The sequence below is a fragment of the Neophocaena asiaeorientalis genome, unplaced genomic scaffold, assembly GCF_003031525.2.
Source record: "Neophocaena asiaeorientalis asiaeorientalis breed wild unplaced genomic scaffold, Neophocaena_asiaeorientalis_V1.1 scaffold505, whole genome shotgun sequence".
NCBI lineage: Eukaryota > Metazoa > Chordata > Mammalia > Artiodactyla > Phocoenidae > Neophocaena > Neophocaena asiaeorientalis.
The window spans coordinates 17,419-37,930 of record NW_020174704.1 but is presented as its reverse complement, the minus strand read 5'-3'; the positions used below and the strand labels follow the sequence as shown (position 1 = coordinate 37,930).

General features: G+C 33.5%; 1 protein-coding gene across 3 annotated transcripts in view; it reads right to left on the bottom strand.

The window, feature by feature from the left end:
* ASCC3 (activating signal cointegrator 1 complex subunit 3) overlaps positions 1–20,512 on the bottom strand; it is a 306,848-nt gene that overhangs the window by 280,865 nt on the left and 5,471 nt on the right. For 2 of the 3 annotated variants that reach the window (XM_024759314.1, XM_024759315.1), the window contains exon 3: positions 12,102–12,661. In XM_024759314.1, the coding sequence (XP_024615082.1) occupies positions 12,102–12,661 (560 nt within the window). Of the gene's footprint in view, positions 1–12,101; positions 12,662–18,174; positions 18,264–20,512 lie in introns of those variants that run through there. The other variant, XM_024759316.1, reaches the window with a different exon arrangement.

The window sequence follows — 20,512 nt, the reverse complement described above, 5'->3', positions numbered from 1 at the left end:
CCCAAAAGCCACAACTACTGAAGCCTGCACGCCTAGAGCCCATGCTCCTCAACAAGAGAAGCCACAGCAATGAGAAGCCTGCACACCACAACGAAACAGTAACCCCCGCTCGCCACAACTAGAGAAAGCCTGCGCACAGCAACGAAGACCCAACACAGCCAAAAATAAATAAATAAATATATTTATTTTTAAAATAAATAAATAAATAAAAACAATACAAACCAGATTCTGATTTACCAATTTTGTGTGTGTGTGTGTGTGTGTGGTACGCGGGCCTCTCACTGTTGTGGCCTCTCCCGTTGCGGAGCACAGGCTCCGGACGCGCAGGCTCAGCGGCCATGGCTCATGGGCCCGCCGCTCTGCGGCATGTGGGATCTTCCCGGACCGGGGCACGAACCCGTGTTCCCTGCATCGGCAGGCTGACTCTCAACCACTGCGCCACTAGGGAAGCCCCGATTTACCAATTTTTTTAACTTTTTGTCCGCTAAGGACACAAAGCATCACTAACTTAATAAATAAAATAGGTTTTCACAAATTGCCATATTTGGAATGAACACTAATTATATAAACCAAAAAAATCATGTAGACAAATCAGCTGATAACTAATAGTACAAGGACCAATGAATAATTTAAACTTTATTTCCTCTACCAAATCTTATTTTTCAAATGAAAAACTTTTTTTTTAATCAAGCACAATGTAACCACATAGGAATCACGCTAACATACACCATTTTCTAAAAATTCTGATCACTGAAAAACTATTTCAGTAATTTTGATAATATAATTATTATTAGTTCATAATAGCAATAAAATAGATGTTTTAACAATTTAATCATTTGAGGTAATAAGCAAATCCCTTATCCTAATATCTAACTGGAACTACTTAAGAGATGCAATAAGTGCAGAATGTCCATTATATTCTTTCCAAGTAGAAGAGCCATGGATGGCACTTTGAACTAAGCTGGTTAGGGAAAAGAAGAGCAGCTTACAAACAGAAATGAAAAATTTGCTTGAGCATCTATATGGCCAGATTTACAAAATGGAGCAAGTGGGTAAAGTATTACTCTCCAAGTAAGCTTATTTAATTGTATATCAAAAGAAAATTAACATTTTTCACAGAAAGCAATACCTGTAACTATTCAAATACACATTTACTATTGTTATGAGATTTACTATGTTTTATGGTAGACTGATAATATGCAAGGAATAATGTTTAGCCTCTTTCCTTATTGGCATAGACAATAAAAATCACAGCATTTACTAGGGGATCTTTTTATTTGGGGGATTTTCAAGACACTTAACTCTCTACACAGAAATTGAATCTCCAGGAATATTATACCACACATCACTTTTTCTGGGTATCAGTTGATACATAAAATGCATAAGCAATGAAGTTATGATAACCAGGTACTCATATAAAACAACAGACAGGGTTAAAAATATCAAAATAAAGCAAAAAATATATAAGGCTTACTAATAATATAAGTAACAATGAGCTCCTGGTTTGGTTTTTTGTTGTTGTTGAAATTATCAAAATACCTGTAAAGTCTATAGTTAAGTTATTCTTATTAAAACTACATAACTGTCATGATTAATTTTCCATTGCCTTGAGCAAACTTAAGATTTCAATTTTAACCCTAAGTAGAAAGAATAGCTGAATAAGTGTTTATTGATCACTGATTCTGACAGTACAATCGACATTCTATATACTGAATTTAGTTATTCTACTATTTTCAAGTTTTAGAGTGTTTCTAAATAACAGAACCCTTAAGCAGTTTGTCACAATAAAAAATATGATGATCCTATAAGGATAATCACAGTCATTTCTCTTAAAAAAAAACTAAACTAAAATATTTTACTTTTAAATTTCTTCTTAAAACTATCTTGAAAAAACTCCCTTCCCTTTTATGCTTAACATGTGAAGGAGGCTGACTTCTGAAAACAAGTATTAGCGATTAAGATGAAAAAGAAGGTATGGCACAAAATTCACTTCTGGTAAGATTGCAGAAGGTGAATGCACTTCTGGTAAGACTGCAGAAGATGAATGCACATCTTCTGGTAAGATTGAAAAAGAGAAAAACCTAAAAGACACTTCAAACTTAAAAAGAAGAAAAATATCTCCCTGGACCAGAAATTGAGCCAAAAAAAGTAAAACACCGAGTAGGGCTAAAGTAACAAGCTGAGCTCCAGTTCTAGACAGCAAGGCCAGGAGTCTGGCTCCTGTGAGATAACCTAGATGAAAAGTGCTCTGTGGGGATCTCCCGGGCAGTCCAATGGTTAAGACTTCACGATTCCACCACAGGGGGCACGGGTTCAATCCTTGGTAGGGGAACTAAGATCCCACATGCTGCGGCATGGTAAAATGTAAAAAAAAAAAAAAAAAAAGTGCTCCTTGTAAACAATGTGCAAAGCAGAACAAGGCTTAGCTGAGGCCAGAGCATGGGCATGGGGCTCCCCTGTTTATAAGAAGGGGCTGAAAAGAACTACTACCAAAATGAGACCTGGGGCCACAACTCTATAGCAATCTAAGATGGGGAGGAGGGGGAATGTGAAAGGAAGAAGCTACACATCAACATCACCATCAGCATAATTAAAATTCTAAAACATATGAAGAAATCTTAAACTAAAAATGACAGTCAACAAAATCAACAATGGAACTTAAGTTCACTCCAGAAGAAGGTAATATGGAACAATGTGATAAAGACTTTCAAGTCAGTACTATTACAAAGCTCCAAGAGAGCAGTTGCTTCCATTAAAAGAATTTATGAAACAAAACAAAAGAGGGTATATTGGAACATTCTATCCTTTTTGCTCAATTTTTCTGTAAACTTAAGGCTGCTATTTAAAAAGTTTATTAATTAAAAAAAAGATGATAAATGATTCAAGGAAAAAAGAATTTTAAATCGATATCAATCAAGGTGATTATTCTCCTACTGCTGATAAATATTTGTAAAGTTTAAATGATCGTACACTTGTGGTTTAAACAAAAACTACCTAGTAAAATATAAAAAAGATGCCTAACAAATCTTTGTGGAGAAAATGAGTAAGTAATGAAAAGAGGTAATTAATGATCAATATGAGGTCATTTTCTATCAGCATTAGTTATCAGGTCATAAAATATACACCTCTTTTAACATTCTCATTGGAATCTACTTTATTTTTCAGATACAATAAATGTCCTTGATGTCACTTTATATTTTTAGAGTATTTCAAATGTTATCATCATTATTATTGACTGCATAAGAAAACAAGTAGTTATAAACAGATTAAAATTTTTAAAGAAGAAACCCATTTCCACTGTGAAACAAATACACCTGCTATAACTGGATGTAACTACAAGGACATCAGGCTTGTCCCAGCTACTTCATATCTAAAGATTGGGAAACTGCCAGATGTCTTACTATTTAAAACTAATACCTGCCATATGAATAAAAGCTAAAACATATGTGGGGAAAAAAAAACAAAGAGAAGAGCAACAAAATTAAAAGCTGGTTCTCTGAAAACAAACACCCGTCTATCAAAAATTAAAAAGTAGAAAACAGACAGAAATACAGGGGCAACATAACCAAAAGCTAGTGTAAAAAAATTTTTCTTTTTAAATAAGAAGACATTATGAATAACTTTAGAGCAAAAAGCTTGAATACTTGGCTAGTGAAATGGCTAATTTCACAGAAAAATATAATTATCAAATTTGATTTAAGAAGAAATAGAAAATTTGAATAAACCAACGACTGGAAAATCTGAATTGCTAATTAATGTCTGCCCTACAAAAAGACACCAGGCAACATAGTTTTAGAAGCATACTTGCTTCAAACTTTCATGAAAGAAATAATTGCTTTCTTATAGAAACCTTTTAAAAAACAGATAAATAAAGCTCCAGAAGTTTATTTTATGAAGTCAGAATAACCTTAGGTATTAGTATTAAAACAGGGTAATTTACAAATTCTCTACTCAGGCTGGGATTCTAAGAATAGTAGAAGGATTGGAAAACCATGTGATGCACCAGTGACTATCCAATAAGCCCCAAGAAAAAGAGGAGGCATTCTGATTCTCATAAATTAAACTAAGGCAAATCCATGTATTTCCTTTCTTAATTACAAAGGGAGGCATTTTAAAACTTTGAGTTGTATCTACACCTCTACTGTATAAACAGCATACATTATACACTGTAATAAACATGGTATTCAAAGAAAAACTATACTCAATCTAGGGAATGTCTTCCTTTGAGATAACAAGCAATTTTAGATTAGCACATGAAATGATGTGCATATTGAAAACAAAGAATAATGAAGTATGTTAAAAGAAATGTTAACTGAGTAATTCTGAAAAAAGTTTTGAATTAACAGTCCATATGGAACTCAGTACCAGAATAATTACATAAAGCACAGTATGTTATTTATAACATTGTAAATTATTCTTAGTTTGGTTTGTGGCAAAAAAAATTATTAGGTATTCATACATTCCAAAATAAAGTCTTAAACAACAAAAGAAAATGACTGAAAATTAGGACAGCATTTATTTAGCATTTATTTATCTCTCAAGAAAAATGTGCTATGCAAATTGTTGTTGCACTGCAGAGAATGAGATAAATTATATTTTCAGAATAACTAATGTTCATTATTTACAGGTACTTAATCTAACACAACAACTTAACAAAGCTAAAACCAAGGTCACGATTTAGTTAAAACTACTTGGAATGTAAATACTATTTATTCCTCACATACTATAATTAATTAGATGTATAGTAAGTAAGGTTAAAGCTAGGTACCATTGTATATTTAAAAGCTTACTTTACATTTTCATGCACGTGGCAAATTGATAGCTTCCTTGATTCTTAAAAACAAAATATGCTGATTTTTAGTTGCCTTAGTGAAAAGAAATTTACAGCCATAATATGTATGTATGTGCATATGTGCACATGTACATATAAAGCTGGACAAATAATGTATTAACTTTTAAATATTTTAAAAATGCTTACAGCAATTTCTAAATCTAAGTCATACTTATCTATGTTTATCAACTGGATAAACATTATCCAGAACGTTTTTTACTCATCTCAAACACAGAAATTTATTCTTTATTCTACTAATAAAATGTATTTATCTTATTTCTTTCCCATATCAAAACATTACAGATATTTCTCAACTTATAAAATCCATATGCTCTTCCAAATTAGTCATAACATTCATTATATCAAACATAATTTTCATGCCCATTCTCCTTTTAAATATATGTATGAAAATTCCAAGAGGAGGAGACTTAAGAAAGCAAGATAATGGGAGTGAGTTGATTGAACTTTGTTACCTTTCCTTTTTGTCTCCCCAAACCTAAGAGTACTTGACACACAGCTGAGAATGAATGAATAAACGAGTGAATGAACAGTGCCAAACAGAGAAGAGTAAGACTAAATGTACGCAATTTGGTAAAAGGTCTTACTCCTCGAACAACCATTCCAACTATGAGCAAAATAGTTTGGAATCTGTTATTACCACAAATTGGAAACAAGCAAGTATTTTTAAGTCCTCATTGTGAGTTTAAGTTAACATATTAATAATACCTTTTCGGGACTTCCCAGGTGGCGCAGTGGTTAAGAATCCGCCTGCCAATGCAGGGGACACAGGTTCGAGCCCTGGTCCGTGAATGTCCCACATGCCACAGAGCAACTAAGCCCGTGCGCCACAACTGTTGAGCCTGCTCTCTAGAGCCCACGAGCTGCAACTACTGAGCCCGCGTGCCACAACTACTGAAGCCCGTGCACCTAGAGCCCTGCTCTGGAACAAGAGAAGCCACAGCAATGAGAAGCCTGCACACTGCAACGAAGAGTAGTCCCCGCTCGCCGCAACTAGAGAAAGCTGCTGAACTAGATCTTCTACCTATAATTAACAGTGTTCCTGGTTACAAGTATATGAACTTATATTTATCTATTTTATTGTCATATTCAGCCCATTATTCTAACAATTTGAGCCACAAAGAAGGGGTAAAAGCAACATTCAACCAAGATAAATAAAAACATACAGCCAGTGCTTTCCCAATATAGACCATAAAACTAAAGAGACCTGTTATAGCAGGTCTTGACCTTTCCTAAATTTTACATTCAGCTAAAAGTAGAACATGAACTTTCCTCATGAAAATTTCATCCCTTAAAAAGTAAAAGTAGGAATGAATAACCTAAAATGGCAGACAATGTGGAAGTAATAAGAACCTTGGGAGAAAATGGCTAGATCACTTTAGAGTATGCAATATGGACATATTCAGATATGCACCTACAAATTAAATACAAAGATACATCTGATCCAAGTAACATTCTGACTAAAACCAGTGAGACTAAAAAGAAAAAAGTTCAAAAAAGATGGGAGGTTCAATCATGTCTTTGGAATCGCCTTTCTAAGCATAATACCAAAAGAAGATTCCTAAATGAAAAGATGAATAGACTTGCCTATTTGTACACTCAAAACATCAAAAAAATTTTTTTAATCTCATTATAAATTCCCTTATAAAGAGTAATTGAACTTCATCAAATGAAAAATTGGCAATTCTCACTAGAAAGCAGTAAGTGGCCTATAAATATATGGGGAAAAAATCTTTAACCTCAGCAGTAATAAGAACTGTAATTAAAACAGTGAGATATAATTATGTCCCTAATAAACAGCGTTGGCAAGAACATAAGTAAAAGGATATTCTTATACACTACAGGCAGAAATGTACACTGGTAGATTCTTTCAGGAAAGAATTTTGTCAGTACTTTTGGATGCAAAATTTTCAGTACTAGTAATATATTCAAGGGAAAAATATGTATTAGCAAATATTTAGCATAAGAGTTTTTATTGCAATGTTATTTATAATAGGGAAAGGCTAGATTTAACTTAAATCTTCAATAGCAGAGTATTAATTTAATAAATTAGGATATGATGATAAATGTATACTATGCAGCCATTAAAAGTTATTAACCAAATCACCATGTTACATATCTGAAACTAATCACATTGTAAATCAACTATACTTCAACTAAAAAAAAATACAATAGATAATATATTGCATGTTTTATTGTCAAAAAACATGCATAGAAGTGTTAAGTAACAAAAAAGCATTACATATACTATAGGACCCATTTTCTTAAGTATTCATACTTTTTAAAATATATACTCCAAAATATTTGCAGTGGCCATCGCTAGATAGTAGTGAGAATCTTACAGATGATTTCGTTCCTACATTTTATGTTCTAAATTTTCTACAATGATACTTTGTTTTAAATTGGAAAAATAAAGTTGTATAAAGAACAGTTGGCATTAAAAAATGAAATGGCATAAAAGACTAGAATTTCCACCACAATCCTGAAAAAAATAAGAGAAAAAAATCGGATTTTAATAAAACACTATGGCTACGCAGTAACTATAAACTGAAAAATATTAGAGGGACATGAGAGACAATATGGTAGCAAAATCACAATAAAAACTATCATAATTACATATATGTTTTTAAAACCTATTATAGTAGTGTCTATATGGTTAAAGCTCTAAAAATATCTAGGCACATAAAAACGAGAGAAATGACAAAGAGAGTTCTTTTACCAAGCTTGAAGCAAGGAAATAAAACCAGGACATATGTTCTTCCCTGAGGAAGATGGGAGAAGCAAGTCCATTCTCACTTTGCATGCATCTTCTCCTACAGAGAATATTAGCTTAAGACAGGAAAGAGCAGAACAAATATCAAAAATATTGAATGCTACCCATGGAGAAATACTGAGTTCTACCTTATGGAGAAAGTAGTAAGGAATCACCTAACTTCTTCAAATAAATAAGTTCAGGTGTTCAGACCTTGATGAATCATATCCCAAGGTTCAAGAACTGCTTACAGAGTTGAGGTCAGAGTCATTAATATCTCTGAGAAATAACAAAGGAAAACAGAAGTTCCAGATGAAGGCAAGATTCCCCAATTTAAAAAAGAAATGATAAAAATGATGGGTTGTGAAAATTATTATAACTTAAATATCAACACATGGAAATGTAACAGAAGAACAGAATTCACAAGTAAAATCATGGCAAAATAGTCTTAATTCTTTTTCCTATGAGATTATTAGGTTAGTTGTTCTTAGATTGGATAAGCAACTGAAAGTTTCATATCTTTGAAATGAGATGATGAAAGCATTCTACTGGTCAATACTGTTAGATCTATGGAGAACTGAACAACTGTACACAGATTGTGTTGATATAATGGATTAATGTTAATGTAGAGGAAAACTGAAGGAGTTCTACACTTAGAAAAAAAGGCTAAGGAAGGGAAAAATTTAACTGCCATCACATGTCTAAAACACAGTCATATAAAAGAGTAGACATCTACAACTTTACTGCCCCTGTACAGACACAAGACTAAATGGCAGACGTAACAGGAGCAGTTATCAGTCAGCAAAACAAGTAAGTTACATGAGGACTACTCAAGCAAGGGATAAGATGCCTTTTGAAAAAAAGAAACTCTTCATTAGAGTAAGTAGCCCTTATTATATGGGCACCACTTGGATAGAATGCTAGACACACAAATAATACATTGGGTGGGGGAACTCTATGATTCTAAATATTCTCTAAGTATAATTTTACCCAATGGTAGCTCTCTATTCAGATTCTGGGCAGGGGAAGGGCTCTTCTGATTATTTGGTGGAAAGACGACAGAAAAAGCAGCACATATTTTGTCCTCACAGTTGAAGAGACATTATTTTAATGTCAACCTGGTTAATGTTGGTGTCCTTATAGTCTAGCAGGGCTAAGACTACCAAAAAGAATGTACAATAACTAATAGATATAAAACCTTTTCATGAAACATTAATGTTAATCATTCAGCATGGTAATATTAGATTTCCTACTCTGGGTACCAAAAACATCACGACAGCATAAGAGTTTTTATTGCAATGTTATTTATAATAGGGAAAGGCTAGATTTAACTTAAATCTTCAATAGCAGAGTATTAATTTAATAAATTAGGATATGATGATAAATGTATACTATGCAGCCATTAAAAGTTATTAACCAAATCACCATGTTACATATCTGAAACTAATCACATTGTAAATCAACTATACTTCAACTAAAAAAAAATACAATAGATAATATATTGCATGTTTTATTGTCAAAAAACATGCATAGAAGTGTTAAGTAACTAATAGATATAAAATTGTACCAAATTGTAGTATATACATTAAATCAGTATATAATTTAGTATATACATTAAATCAGTGATTCTCAAAGTCTGGTCTAGAATCTCCAGGATCCTTTCAGGAGGTCCATGAAGCCAAAACTATTTTCATAATAACACTAAAACAGTCTTTGCCTCATTCATCTCATCCTCCCACGAGTATAAAGTGAGTGGAGATTTCCAGAGGCTACATAATATGTAATATCAGAACAGACTGCATGCAGAAGCACATATGGGAATCTAGCTGTCTTATATTAAGCTAGACATTGAATTGATTTGAAAAAATGTCATACAATGCCATTCTTCATACTATTTTTTATTTCAGAGAAGTTACTTTTCATAAAAATGCTACTTATATTAATATAACAGATTTAGTATTATTAGTATCAATGTAATATTTAGTTACTTATATTAATTAATAGATTTAGTATTATTTTAGTATTATTTTAATAAATACAATATTTAATAATATATTAAAATTTTTGTTTTAATTTTTAATACAATAAATATCAATAGAACATATTGATAAACAACGTAAGGAAAACTCTATGAGATCCTCTGTAATTTTTAAGAGCGTAAAGGAGTTTTGAGAACAAAGTTTGGGAACTACTGTATTAAACCATGCTAATTATTCTATATCAGAATTTCAAAGGATGCTGGAATCACCTATAATGCAAATAAGTACTAAAAAAATAGTCTTCACTCAGAAGACATTCTAACCAAGTTTAGGATCAGGCACATATCTGGAACAGGGCTAGGTTCAGGACTGAACTCACATGGGTCAATAACACCATCTGCATAGAGTAAAGAAATAATGCTAATAGCAAATGTAAAATTAGAAATGCTGTAAAGATGGGCTTCCCTGGTGGCGCAGTGGTTGAGAGTCCGCCTGCCAATGCAGGGGACAGGGGTTCGTGCCCCGGTCTGGGAAGATCCCACATGCCGCGGAGTGGCTGGGCCCATGAGCCATGGTGGCTGAGCCTGCACGTCCGGAGCCTGTGCTCCGCAACGGGAGAGGCCACAACAGTGAGAGGCCCGCGTACCGCAAAAAAAAAAAGAAATGCTATAAAGAATGAACCCCAGCTGTACAACCATGAACTATGATAATATCAATAACTCAAAATTCACTTTTCCAAAGAATTTGTTACAGAACTCTATCAATACTTACATCAATATTAATAACTGCAAATAGCATTTAATATTGAAATAATACCAAGAGCTATGTATATGCCATCTCCAATATTCCCGAGTATTTTCCTATTAACACCTTTTCTATTTTAGCAAATATTTAGACTTTTAAAATCAGAACTCACTTCAAAAACTCAATTCAAAAGATTTTCTTTAGAATAGTGAGAATTAAAAAAGCAAAACAGAAAAAAAAAATAGCAGTAAAAATAATAATTCTCTGAATTAAGACCCAGCCTCCAAGCATCATTTTATTAATTACTTGAAACATCTATATATAACAAGACATAGATAAAAATTTATTTACTGATCTATCAGGTATACATTCTAATAAAACTCTGATATATGGAAACAGATAATTCCCTAAATTAATTCTCCTCTGGGGGTGGGGGAAACCTAGATTTTTTCCTACATTCCTGATACTCCATGTGATTTTCAAATTCTTAATTTCAATAATAACAACAATAACAAAAATAATCACAGCTACCATGTAACAAGTATTTATTAAATGCTACTTATCATCTCACACATGGTATCTCATTTAAGGCTTATACCAATTCTATAATCTACACATTCTTTTTATCCTGAGAGAACCCAGCAAAAAAAGCCTCTAGGGGATTCAATTACCTGAACTCTCACTACCAAAATGTGGGAAAGGAAAGACTTCTGATTTCAGTCTCTGCCCTTTCTACAACAATATGCCACCTCTCTTAATCCTTCATCAAATATGTTACTCATCCAGTATTAAAACTGGGCTGACATTATTTTAAATTTATATCAGATAATGAATATAATGCCAGTAACTGAGAGCAAAACTGAACTTTTCATGTGACGGTAAGAGTAATTCATCATTTTGAATAACATAAGCAAATGGTGGCATAGAAAGGAATTAAAATAATGTTTCCTTTGTGTGATATAAAAAACTTATAAAGACACAATTCTTTTTTTTTTTTTTTTTGCGGTACGCGGGCCTCTCACTGCTGTGGCCTCTCCCGCCGCGGAGCACAGGCTCCGGACGCGCAGGCCCAGCGGCCATGGCTCACGGGCCCAGCCGCTCCGCGGCACGCGGGATCTCCCCGGACCGGGGCACGAACCCGCGTCCCCTGCATCAGCAGGCGGACTCTCAACCACTGCGCCACCAGGGAAGCCCTAAAGACACAATTCTTTATTGAACAAGTAGTATAAAACAGTCCAATTACTTCTAGATCAGTCTGTTTTTCAAAGCTTACTCTTTCAATCATAAAAACTAGTCAAAAATATTTTTCTAAATCAGCAAGTCATTCAGTATATAGATAAAATTTCTAATGTTTTGAAGTTTATTATATTTTCATCAAAGAACTCATAGAAATATATAATGCTGTACAAATGTAAACAGTTATTACTAGATTAACCATATAATTTATCATTCAAACCTATATATTTTTTGAAGAAGAGACACTACTAATTATTACAACGTAACAACAGGTTTAACCAGAACTGTCCCAGTAACCAGGACTTGTGGACACCCAAACTACTGCCCTAGACTCTTCTACTATTCATTACACCCACAGTCCTCCTACAACTATGTAGTGGAAAGATACACATGTCTACTATGTAAAACCATTTGGCTACATATTTGACCACTGTAGCACAATATTAAAGAAATACTTTCTTTGCCAGCCACCCATATTTTAAAAGGCTATTTCATTAAGATAATTCACATTAAGATAAAACTGCAATTACTTCAACTATACCTCATCCTGAAGTTCATCACCACTTTTAACAGAAGCAAGCATATCGTATAAAGTACAGCAAAGATCTTCTATTCTTGTTGCTTCAGCCATTTCATTTAAAGTTGCATTTAAGTACTTCTCAACTTCACACCACAAAAAGGAGTCGTTTGCTTTTTCCACAGGCTTGAGGTCTGGGGCGGAATGCTCCTGAAAATGGTCAGTCAGAAACTTCTTGTAATCCAAACTTATAGTTTTCTGGGATTCACCATTTATTGGCAGCTCATCAAAGTGGTCCAAATCATGCATGTCAAAGGAAAATGCTAAATTTTTACCAAATAAAACTCTATCACCATATTCATCTGTTGTCATCTGGACGAGAGCAGTAAGACTGTCTTTACAAAAACGAGAAGTAATTCGATTAGTAGCATTACAAGCTGCAGTGGCAGATGATGAGGGAAAGGGACCAAACATCTGTTTGATAGCCTTTGTCTCCTTGTGACCAACAGAGTCCTTCAAGTGAAATGTCTTGAAGAGAAATGCAGCTGCACTTTCAATTGCTTCTTTCCCATTATCCGTTCCAACTATTCAGACAAAAGAAACAGCATTAGCTCAAATGGATCATGGCTGAAGTTTCCATTTTCAAAGAAACTACTACAAATCTTCCTCTGAGTAAATCCAACAGTGAAAACACACTGACATTTTGCTATAGATGGATAAAGATAGCCAATTCAGTAACAGGAAAATCCCTTTAAGTCCATTCCCAAATTCCCAAAGAATTGTATTAGGTAAATAACCCATTATCAGTGTTATAGCAAAGTAATTACCTACAACAACCCCTGACCTCTTTCTAAAAACAATCTGAAGCATTAGCTAAATCTTATTTAAAACCAAATTTTAAAAACTGATTTGATGAGCTAGTTAAATAAGTAAGGTGCAAAAAAAGTCTGAATTATAGACTTCTGGAGCTGGAAGGGAGCCTCACAAATCCCTAACTTCCTTTCCACGTACTATACACTTGAGATGGCAAGAAATAAATTTACATAGTTTTCATTCAAAAATCTTTAATACATAAATCAACTACACTTCAATAAAAAATAAAGTTTTAAAAACAGTTAATACCTTTTCTACAAGGGTAGAAAGGTCAAGGATGAACATAAAAAGAATCTTTTAAAATAGTCAGCCATATTACACATTTTCTTTTAAATTCTGCTCTTGAGAAGAGGCCAGAAGTAAATTCTTACTAAAGTAAGAGGAAGTAAAAAGGAGCAGCCCCTAATTTCTTTAAGGCATTAATATCTCATATCTGATTCCCTCAAATAAAAGAAGAACCTGTATATGTGTCATAGAATTCAAAGAATATTCTAAGAGCAGAGAAAAGGAAATTCAATCTTGAAAAGGTCCCAAAAGTCAATGAGACTTAACCTAAAGTAATATTGGTAAAGTTAGCAATAATATAATTAACACCATCATCTTCCTGAAACCATGGCTCCAATCACATTAATCATAAATCTTGAGCAGCTTACGATATAGTTCAGAAATTCAACCCAAACTCCTATACTTTGCTTTCAAGTCATGCCAGGAACTGACCCCATTCTTTTTTTCCAGCTTTACTGGCTATTATACATTTCCTGCTCCAGCCAACAAGAATTTCTTAACATCCAAAACTCAGGTCCTGTTCTATTCTATGCCTATTTCCTATGCCTTTATTTTAATCTTCCCCAAGGCCTCTGATATTCAAATACTACCCATGTTTCAGAATCCAGCTCAATTGCCTCTTTCAAAGTCAGGATAATACTGTGTACCTTCCTGTATTCCCTCACTGTTACCTAGCCAAAAATAGGTGTCTCAGCAGAGATTTAAACTGTTGAATTGAAGTGAACTCAGGCCTCAATGACACCAAACTAGTGTTCCTACATTATACCACATTGCCTGAGTAACTTTTTATTGTTTTATTTCATTTGATGTTTACAAATGTGTGTAGAAGACTAACAGTTTATGTAAGTGAAGATAAGCAATTTTACGATGTATGTCGTTATTTAATTCTTTAAGTATGAAGTCTACTTTTACGATTATAAAGAATTTATAAAACACCATCTGACATATAATTATTCTTTTAGTATTTAGGAGAATACATGACAAAAACCTTCTTGAAATTAACTAATGCTTTTGAATTAATTAACTGAATAGGATTTGTGTATATTTTACTTATTCAGTCTACATATGAGGTTTGGAGAACTTAGGTTTTGGATAACTTAGGGATTGTAATAACTCTACAGATAATTGAACAGGTTTGGGACTACCGAAGTCTGACCAAAACTGGAATTCACAATTACAAACTCATTCTTTATCTAACATTGTAAATGTTACTCTTTGGTAAAGATAGTATCATTTTTGCAACTTGGGATTTTCCTTAAACAACTTACTAAGAACTTTTACATTAAATTATCTCAATTCTTCCTAATAAAATTATCTCCATCTTTTAGATGCTAAAATAGAGACTCAGAATTAAATTTGGGAGAGATCAAATAGCTATTTAGTTATTAAACAAGATTCAAAGAAATCTTCTAACTCCTAAAAAAAGTTCTTTCTACTACACTACACTTCTAGAAAGTAGATTTATCTCTAATTCTCATTTAATAAACAAATAAATAATCACCACTGTAGGAAATGAATTTGAGAATAGTCAATTTATTACCAAAAGTGGAATTAACTTAAATACCTATCATTAGGTCACTGGTTAAATTATGTTACAGCCATACATTACATTCATTAAACATAATGCTGTGGATCCATATATCTTGCCGTAAAATAACCTCCACAATACATTAAGTGAGGAAAAAAATGTAAGTTATGAGTTCACTTCTGAAGAAAAAAAATAACTGCAGATTTATAAAACATCTACAAAGATCAAAACCAATTTTCTCAAGGTTTCAAATTTTTAATTTGAGCCCTTCTGTAATCTACAAAATTTCAAAAATAACAAATACTTTAAACTCTTAAGCCTTGTTCAGTAAGGGTGGTTCATTCAGGTGAATATCCTTGCCTAACTACTAATTTTTCTGCACAACCTACGCCATCCCATCTCTGCGTTGGGCTGCTAAGAACAGACACGTGTCCACACCACAAAGGGGTTTCTCAAAACTGAATCTCTGTAGCGAGCTACTTGAGAGTCTGGGAGTTCCAGTTTTTCAGAAGCATTGGCAAACAGCATTTGTTGCCACTGCTAAGATTAAATGATTATTAGTTTGAAACTCTTCGGTCAATTACACCACTGACTGTGCTAATCTTTCTGAGAGGAATAGGGATTTTAGGAAATTCATTTTGTCCTCAAAATAAAGTCTCAGTAAAGAATAAAATATTCATTAAATAATCAATTGACTAAAGTTTGAAACTTAAGATCTCCAAACCTTTAAGGAAGCTAGTCTAGTTACCTACCACTTGAACATCTAATTTTCTATACATAAAACACTGGTGCTATAGCCCAGAAAACTGGCTCTATGCACCTAGCACTTCAACTGGAATACATTTAAAGAGATATGCTTAAAAGGTCACTAGGGGCTTCTCTGGTGGCGCAGTGGTTGAGAGTCCACCTGCCGATGCAGGGGACACGGGTTCGTGCCCCGGTCTGGGAGGATCCCACATGCCGCGGAGCGGCTGGACCCGTGAGCCACGGACCCGTGAGCCATGGCCGCTGAGCCTGCGCTCGGCAGGCGGACTCCCAACCACCGCGCCACCAGGGAAGCCCTAGAATACTTTTTATTAATAATAAATTATCATTGCCCTGCCTGCTTTACAGTTATATTGAGAACAAATAAGATGTATGTGAAATGTAAAAGTGTAAATATATAATTAGTAACTGATTACTGTAACATAAAACAAATTTGTAAAATTAGAGTTGAGTAGTGACAATCAAATCATCCTCAATACACAATTTACTTGTGTATTTTTCTTTTGATTACAAAATATTAAGAATTAAAAGGTTGTAAATTATAACTTTTTAGTTGCCTACCTTTATAGTTGAGGAATTCTTCAAAAAGGATGAGTAGGAAATTTTAATTGAAAAATGAATAAAAATATCCATCAACTGTTTACATCCTTAATTGCTAAATATTCAATTTAGAAGTTGTCAACAAATGAGTTCCTTGACCAATTAATTCTTCTATATGTAGGAGAAAGTATTTTACAAATTTATTTTTTCATGTTATGGCCAAACTTTAAATGTCCATTTTATCCCTGACACTTGATCTGTAACTGTAAATACCAATATATTATAACCCTGCATCACATTATTAACTTAAACTCATTCCATTTGTTAAAAATACCAGCAAGGCAGGCAAGTGGCTATAAACATTTTATATTTGAATAGAGATTAGCTAACTGATAGTTATGACGATTTATTTTACAAGTATGTAAAATACTTGTACCAGCAACTTTCCTAGGACAGCATTACATATAAAAAAGTACAAAAATGATTCAATTTAAACATAACTATCCCATACTCTCATCATTTTTTCCCTCTTACATATTTGTGTCCACTGCCTGTTAATGTACTTTTTTTCTAACAAGTATATTATCTAAAGTTGTCACATGAACCTTACAATCATTCTCCTCATTTTACAGAGAAACACAGATATAGAAAGGTTAAATAACTGAAGTTTATTCCCCCAAAAGGACTTCAAGTAGTGAGACATTCAGCCATGTCTCACTACTTGAAGTCCTTCATGATAAATCAAGTATCCTTAATATCTGTGGGCCAGTTTTTGGACTCTCTTCCATCTGGTTTATTCGTCTATCCTTGGATCAATCCTTCACTGTCTAAATTACTGATCTTTATAATAAGTCAATATGCAGAGAGTAAGCTCTCCCTCTTTGTTTCTCAAGGTTGACTTGGCTGTTCTTCACCTTTGAATTTCCACATAACTTTCAGATTATCTTGTAAATTTCTACATTCAAACACATACCCACAAACACAAACCTGCTGAGATTTTGACTGGGATCACATTGAACCTGTAGATCAATTTGGGTAAAAATGATATCTTTATAGTAGTGAGTGTTTCAAGCCTTTGCATATCCCTCCATTTATTTAGGGCATCTTTAATTTCTCTCAATAATATTTTAGTTTTCCAAGAGGAAAGCCTGCTCACCTTTTGTTAAATTTACATCTAGGTATCTGATGATTTTTAATACTTTTGAAAATGGCATTTTTGAAAAATTGCTTCTCGTAAGTAGAGGTAAAATTGATTTTTATACTGACCTTGCTAAATTCACAGTCATTTGACTAATGGCAGTTTTTTTCAATCTTTATACTCTTTCTTTCTTTTTCTTGCTTTATTACATTAGCAAGTACAGTGAGAAACAGAAGTGATGATAGGCATTCTTCTCTAATTCACCATCTCAAAAGAGAATATTTTTCAACGCTGTAACATTAAATATAACGTTTGATCTAGGGTTTTTTATAGATACCCTTTAGCAAATTAAGGAAGCTCCTTTTCCATTCCTAGTTAGCTAAGTATTTTTTTTAATCGCAATTGGATTTTAGATATTCATAAAATGTTTTTTCTTCATCTACTAAATAATCATATGGCTTTTAAACCTTTATTGCTTTACATGAAATCACACTTTTTCCCATTTAATAATTAACATTTTGTGCACTCACATGCACTTGCGCCCTCTCTCTCACATGTATTTCTTTAACTGATCCATTTGACAGTATATTGCAGTCTTCATGACACTGAGATTTAGGATATCTTACATAGCCACACCACCTATCTCACCTAAGATCTTACCTAATATTACCTAATGATACCCAACACATATTCACATTTCTACAATGGCCCCAAATATATCTTTATACTTTTTTTCCGGTTCAGGATTAAATCAAGGATAGTATATTACGTTTGATTATTATATGCCTGTAACCTCCCTTAATCAACAATACCCTCCTTTTTAAATGACACTGAATGACCTTGCCCAGTAAAGCCAAAAAGGCACATAGATTTCTTTGTCTGAAGGTTTTTAATTACAGATTCAATTTCTTTAATAGTCATATATTCAGATTTTCTATTTCCTCTTTTGTCCATTTTAGTCATTTTTGTCATCTTGGTCCTTTGAATCTGTCAAAAGCTTTGCTCATTGTCTCATCTTCTTCTCCATCTGGCCTCCTCTTCCAGAATGGACAGTCACCTTTAGGAAAAAGTGGCCCAAACCAGGGTCATGCTTTTGGGGTTTATTCCTGCTTCTAGATCTTGGCCCCATAATTCTTCACTGCTTTGGTAGTATGCTGATGCAGTCAAACAAATTTTATGTTTTACAGTTTTTCTAGTTATTCTCAGCAGAGAGCTGTTCCAAGTCACTTTGTCTGCCAATCTATGAGAAGTAGAAGTCAACTTTTTTGGAATCCACAATTTTCAAGATAGCTATTTTTCACAAATAACTTCTGCTAAACCTCCTGCCATATCCCATACACAACAGGCCTTTATTATTCTAAATGCCTACGCTTGCTTCCATAGACAGAATTGCCAGATTCTGATAATACCTTCTTATACTTCCTTTTTCCAGTCATTACTTTATAAACTGCTTTCCACTCTCAGTTTTGATTCCTCACTTTTTTATAGTAAAATCTTATTTCCTTGACAACTCAAAAAACATAATGAATTCCCAAATTCCCTAAATCACACTTTGTAAGTTACTCCTGTCCTACCTTTTGGTTCATGCTTTTCTCAAAGATAAAGTTATTAAAAGTAAAATGTATAAAAACACCAAAATCCAAATAAAGCAGGGGTTATAAATTAAAGAAGGCAAAACAAATGTGTCTATGTATGGCAAAATAACTTGAACACTGAAAAAAAAAAAAAAAAACAACTAGTTCAGTTCTGGCTGAGTCCTGATCTGTACTGAGGATTCAGAGTAAAATTATTACATCATTCTGTTTGGCCTTAGGAGAGAGATTCACTTACAAAGCTGATTAGGGAACTGCTGGGTCTTTCTACTGATCTTTCCACCATTCTTGACCCCCATCCTACTTTCTATGTACTCTGTGTAAATCTTAGCCTCCTGAAATCTTAGCCTCATTTAAAACTCTAAATAACAGAAATACATGCCTAATACATAATGCATTTTACTGACTGTCATTCTCAATCTTGACCTCTTATTTTCAAAAATGTTTTTACTTAGAGCACATAAAATATATTGACAAAGTTTCATTACGAGCAGAATATAGGTTAATATGACTATGCTTATCCTTCAAAATCCATGGAGGAGATAGCTATATCTACAATGAGTAATTAAATAAACTAAGATTAAGTGCCAAGAATACTATTTTTAAATAATTTATAGTATTTTCTCCCTCAAGCTAAGTTTTACTATTAAAATACTCTTTGTGGGGAGAATGAAATTGTAAAAAGGTATAAGAATATATCAAATATAAACCTGAGAGAAAAATAAGTACTTTAAAATTACAAAAATTTTTAAAAAGCTACCACTTGTAAGACATTGTCAGCATCAGAGGTAGTAGAGACCATGGTTGACTTTTAGTTGGATTCTCAATACTTCATTTACTTATTGAACATCTGTGTATCCCTTGCACCACATTAGGCACTGGAGTACAAAGACACTGTGATTCCTAGAATCCCTGTATCATCAAGGCATTCACAGTCCATGAGGGAGAGGACAGAGGTAAATATCAAATAATGAGAAAGTACTCTAAAAAATATAGAATAGATGCCATTCTAATGGAACACTGTCTATTAACACTGGAAAGAAATAACAAAGGACATGGATGAAGCCTAAGCCATTTCTTCAGAGATGAGAAGCATTTTACCAGATAATCACAATGGGGAAAGTTATGCTAACACATAATGACAGAGAGACTGCTTAGGAAAGTAAGATAGTAAACATTATATATGTTAGGAACAAAGGCTGCATGTGACAGAATGGCAAGGAGATGAAAAGGTAAATTATTTCAATTCATAAAGGAACTTTTCCTTTCCCATTCTAAGGAATTTGGTCTAAAGAGCAAGCTGGGAATAAAAATGAGTTTTGCTTCTTATAACAATCAGTCTAAAAAAAAAAAAGATAAGTCTAGTGACTGTGAAGAAGTTGAATAAGAAAGGAAGGGTGAGGCAATAGGTTACTGCAGTAGTTCAGACATGCTATAGTAAAAGCCTAAACTAGGGCAAATATGCAAAGGCAGTCAATCTGAGAATAGCTGAAAAGTAGACTTGGACAGAACATGATCTCTAACTACAAGGAAAGGAAAGAATTTAGGATTTCCATCATGTTTCCATTTCAGAATTTTGGTCTAGGCCTACCTGTGCCACAAATCAACCACGGGGTTCACTTAACCTTCAAGGACCCTGTTTCTTCACATACAACATGAAGAGATTGGACAAAATGTTCCCTGATGTCCCCTCCAGCTTAAAATACCTATTACT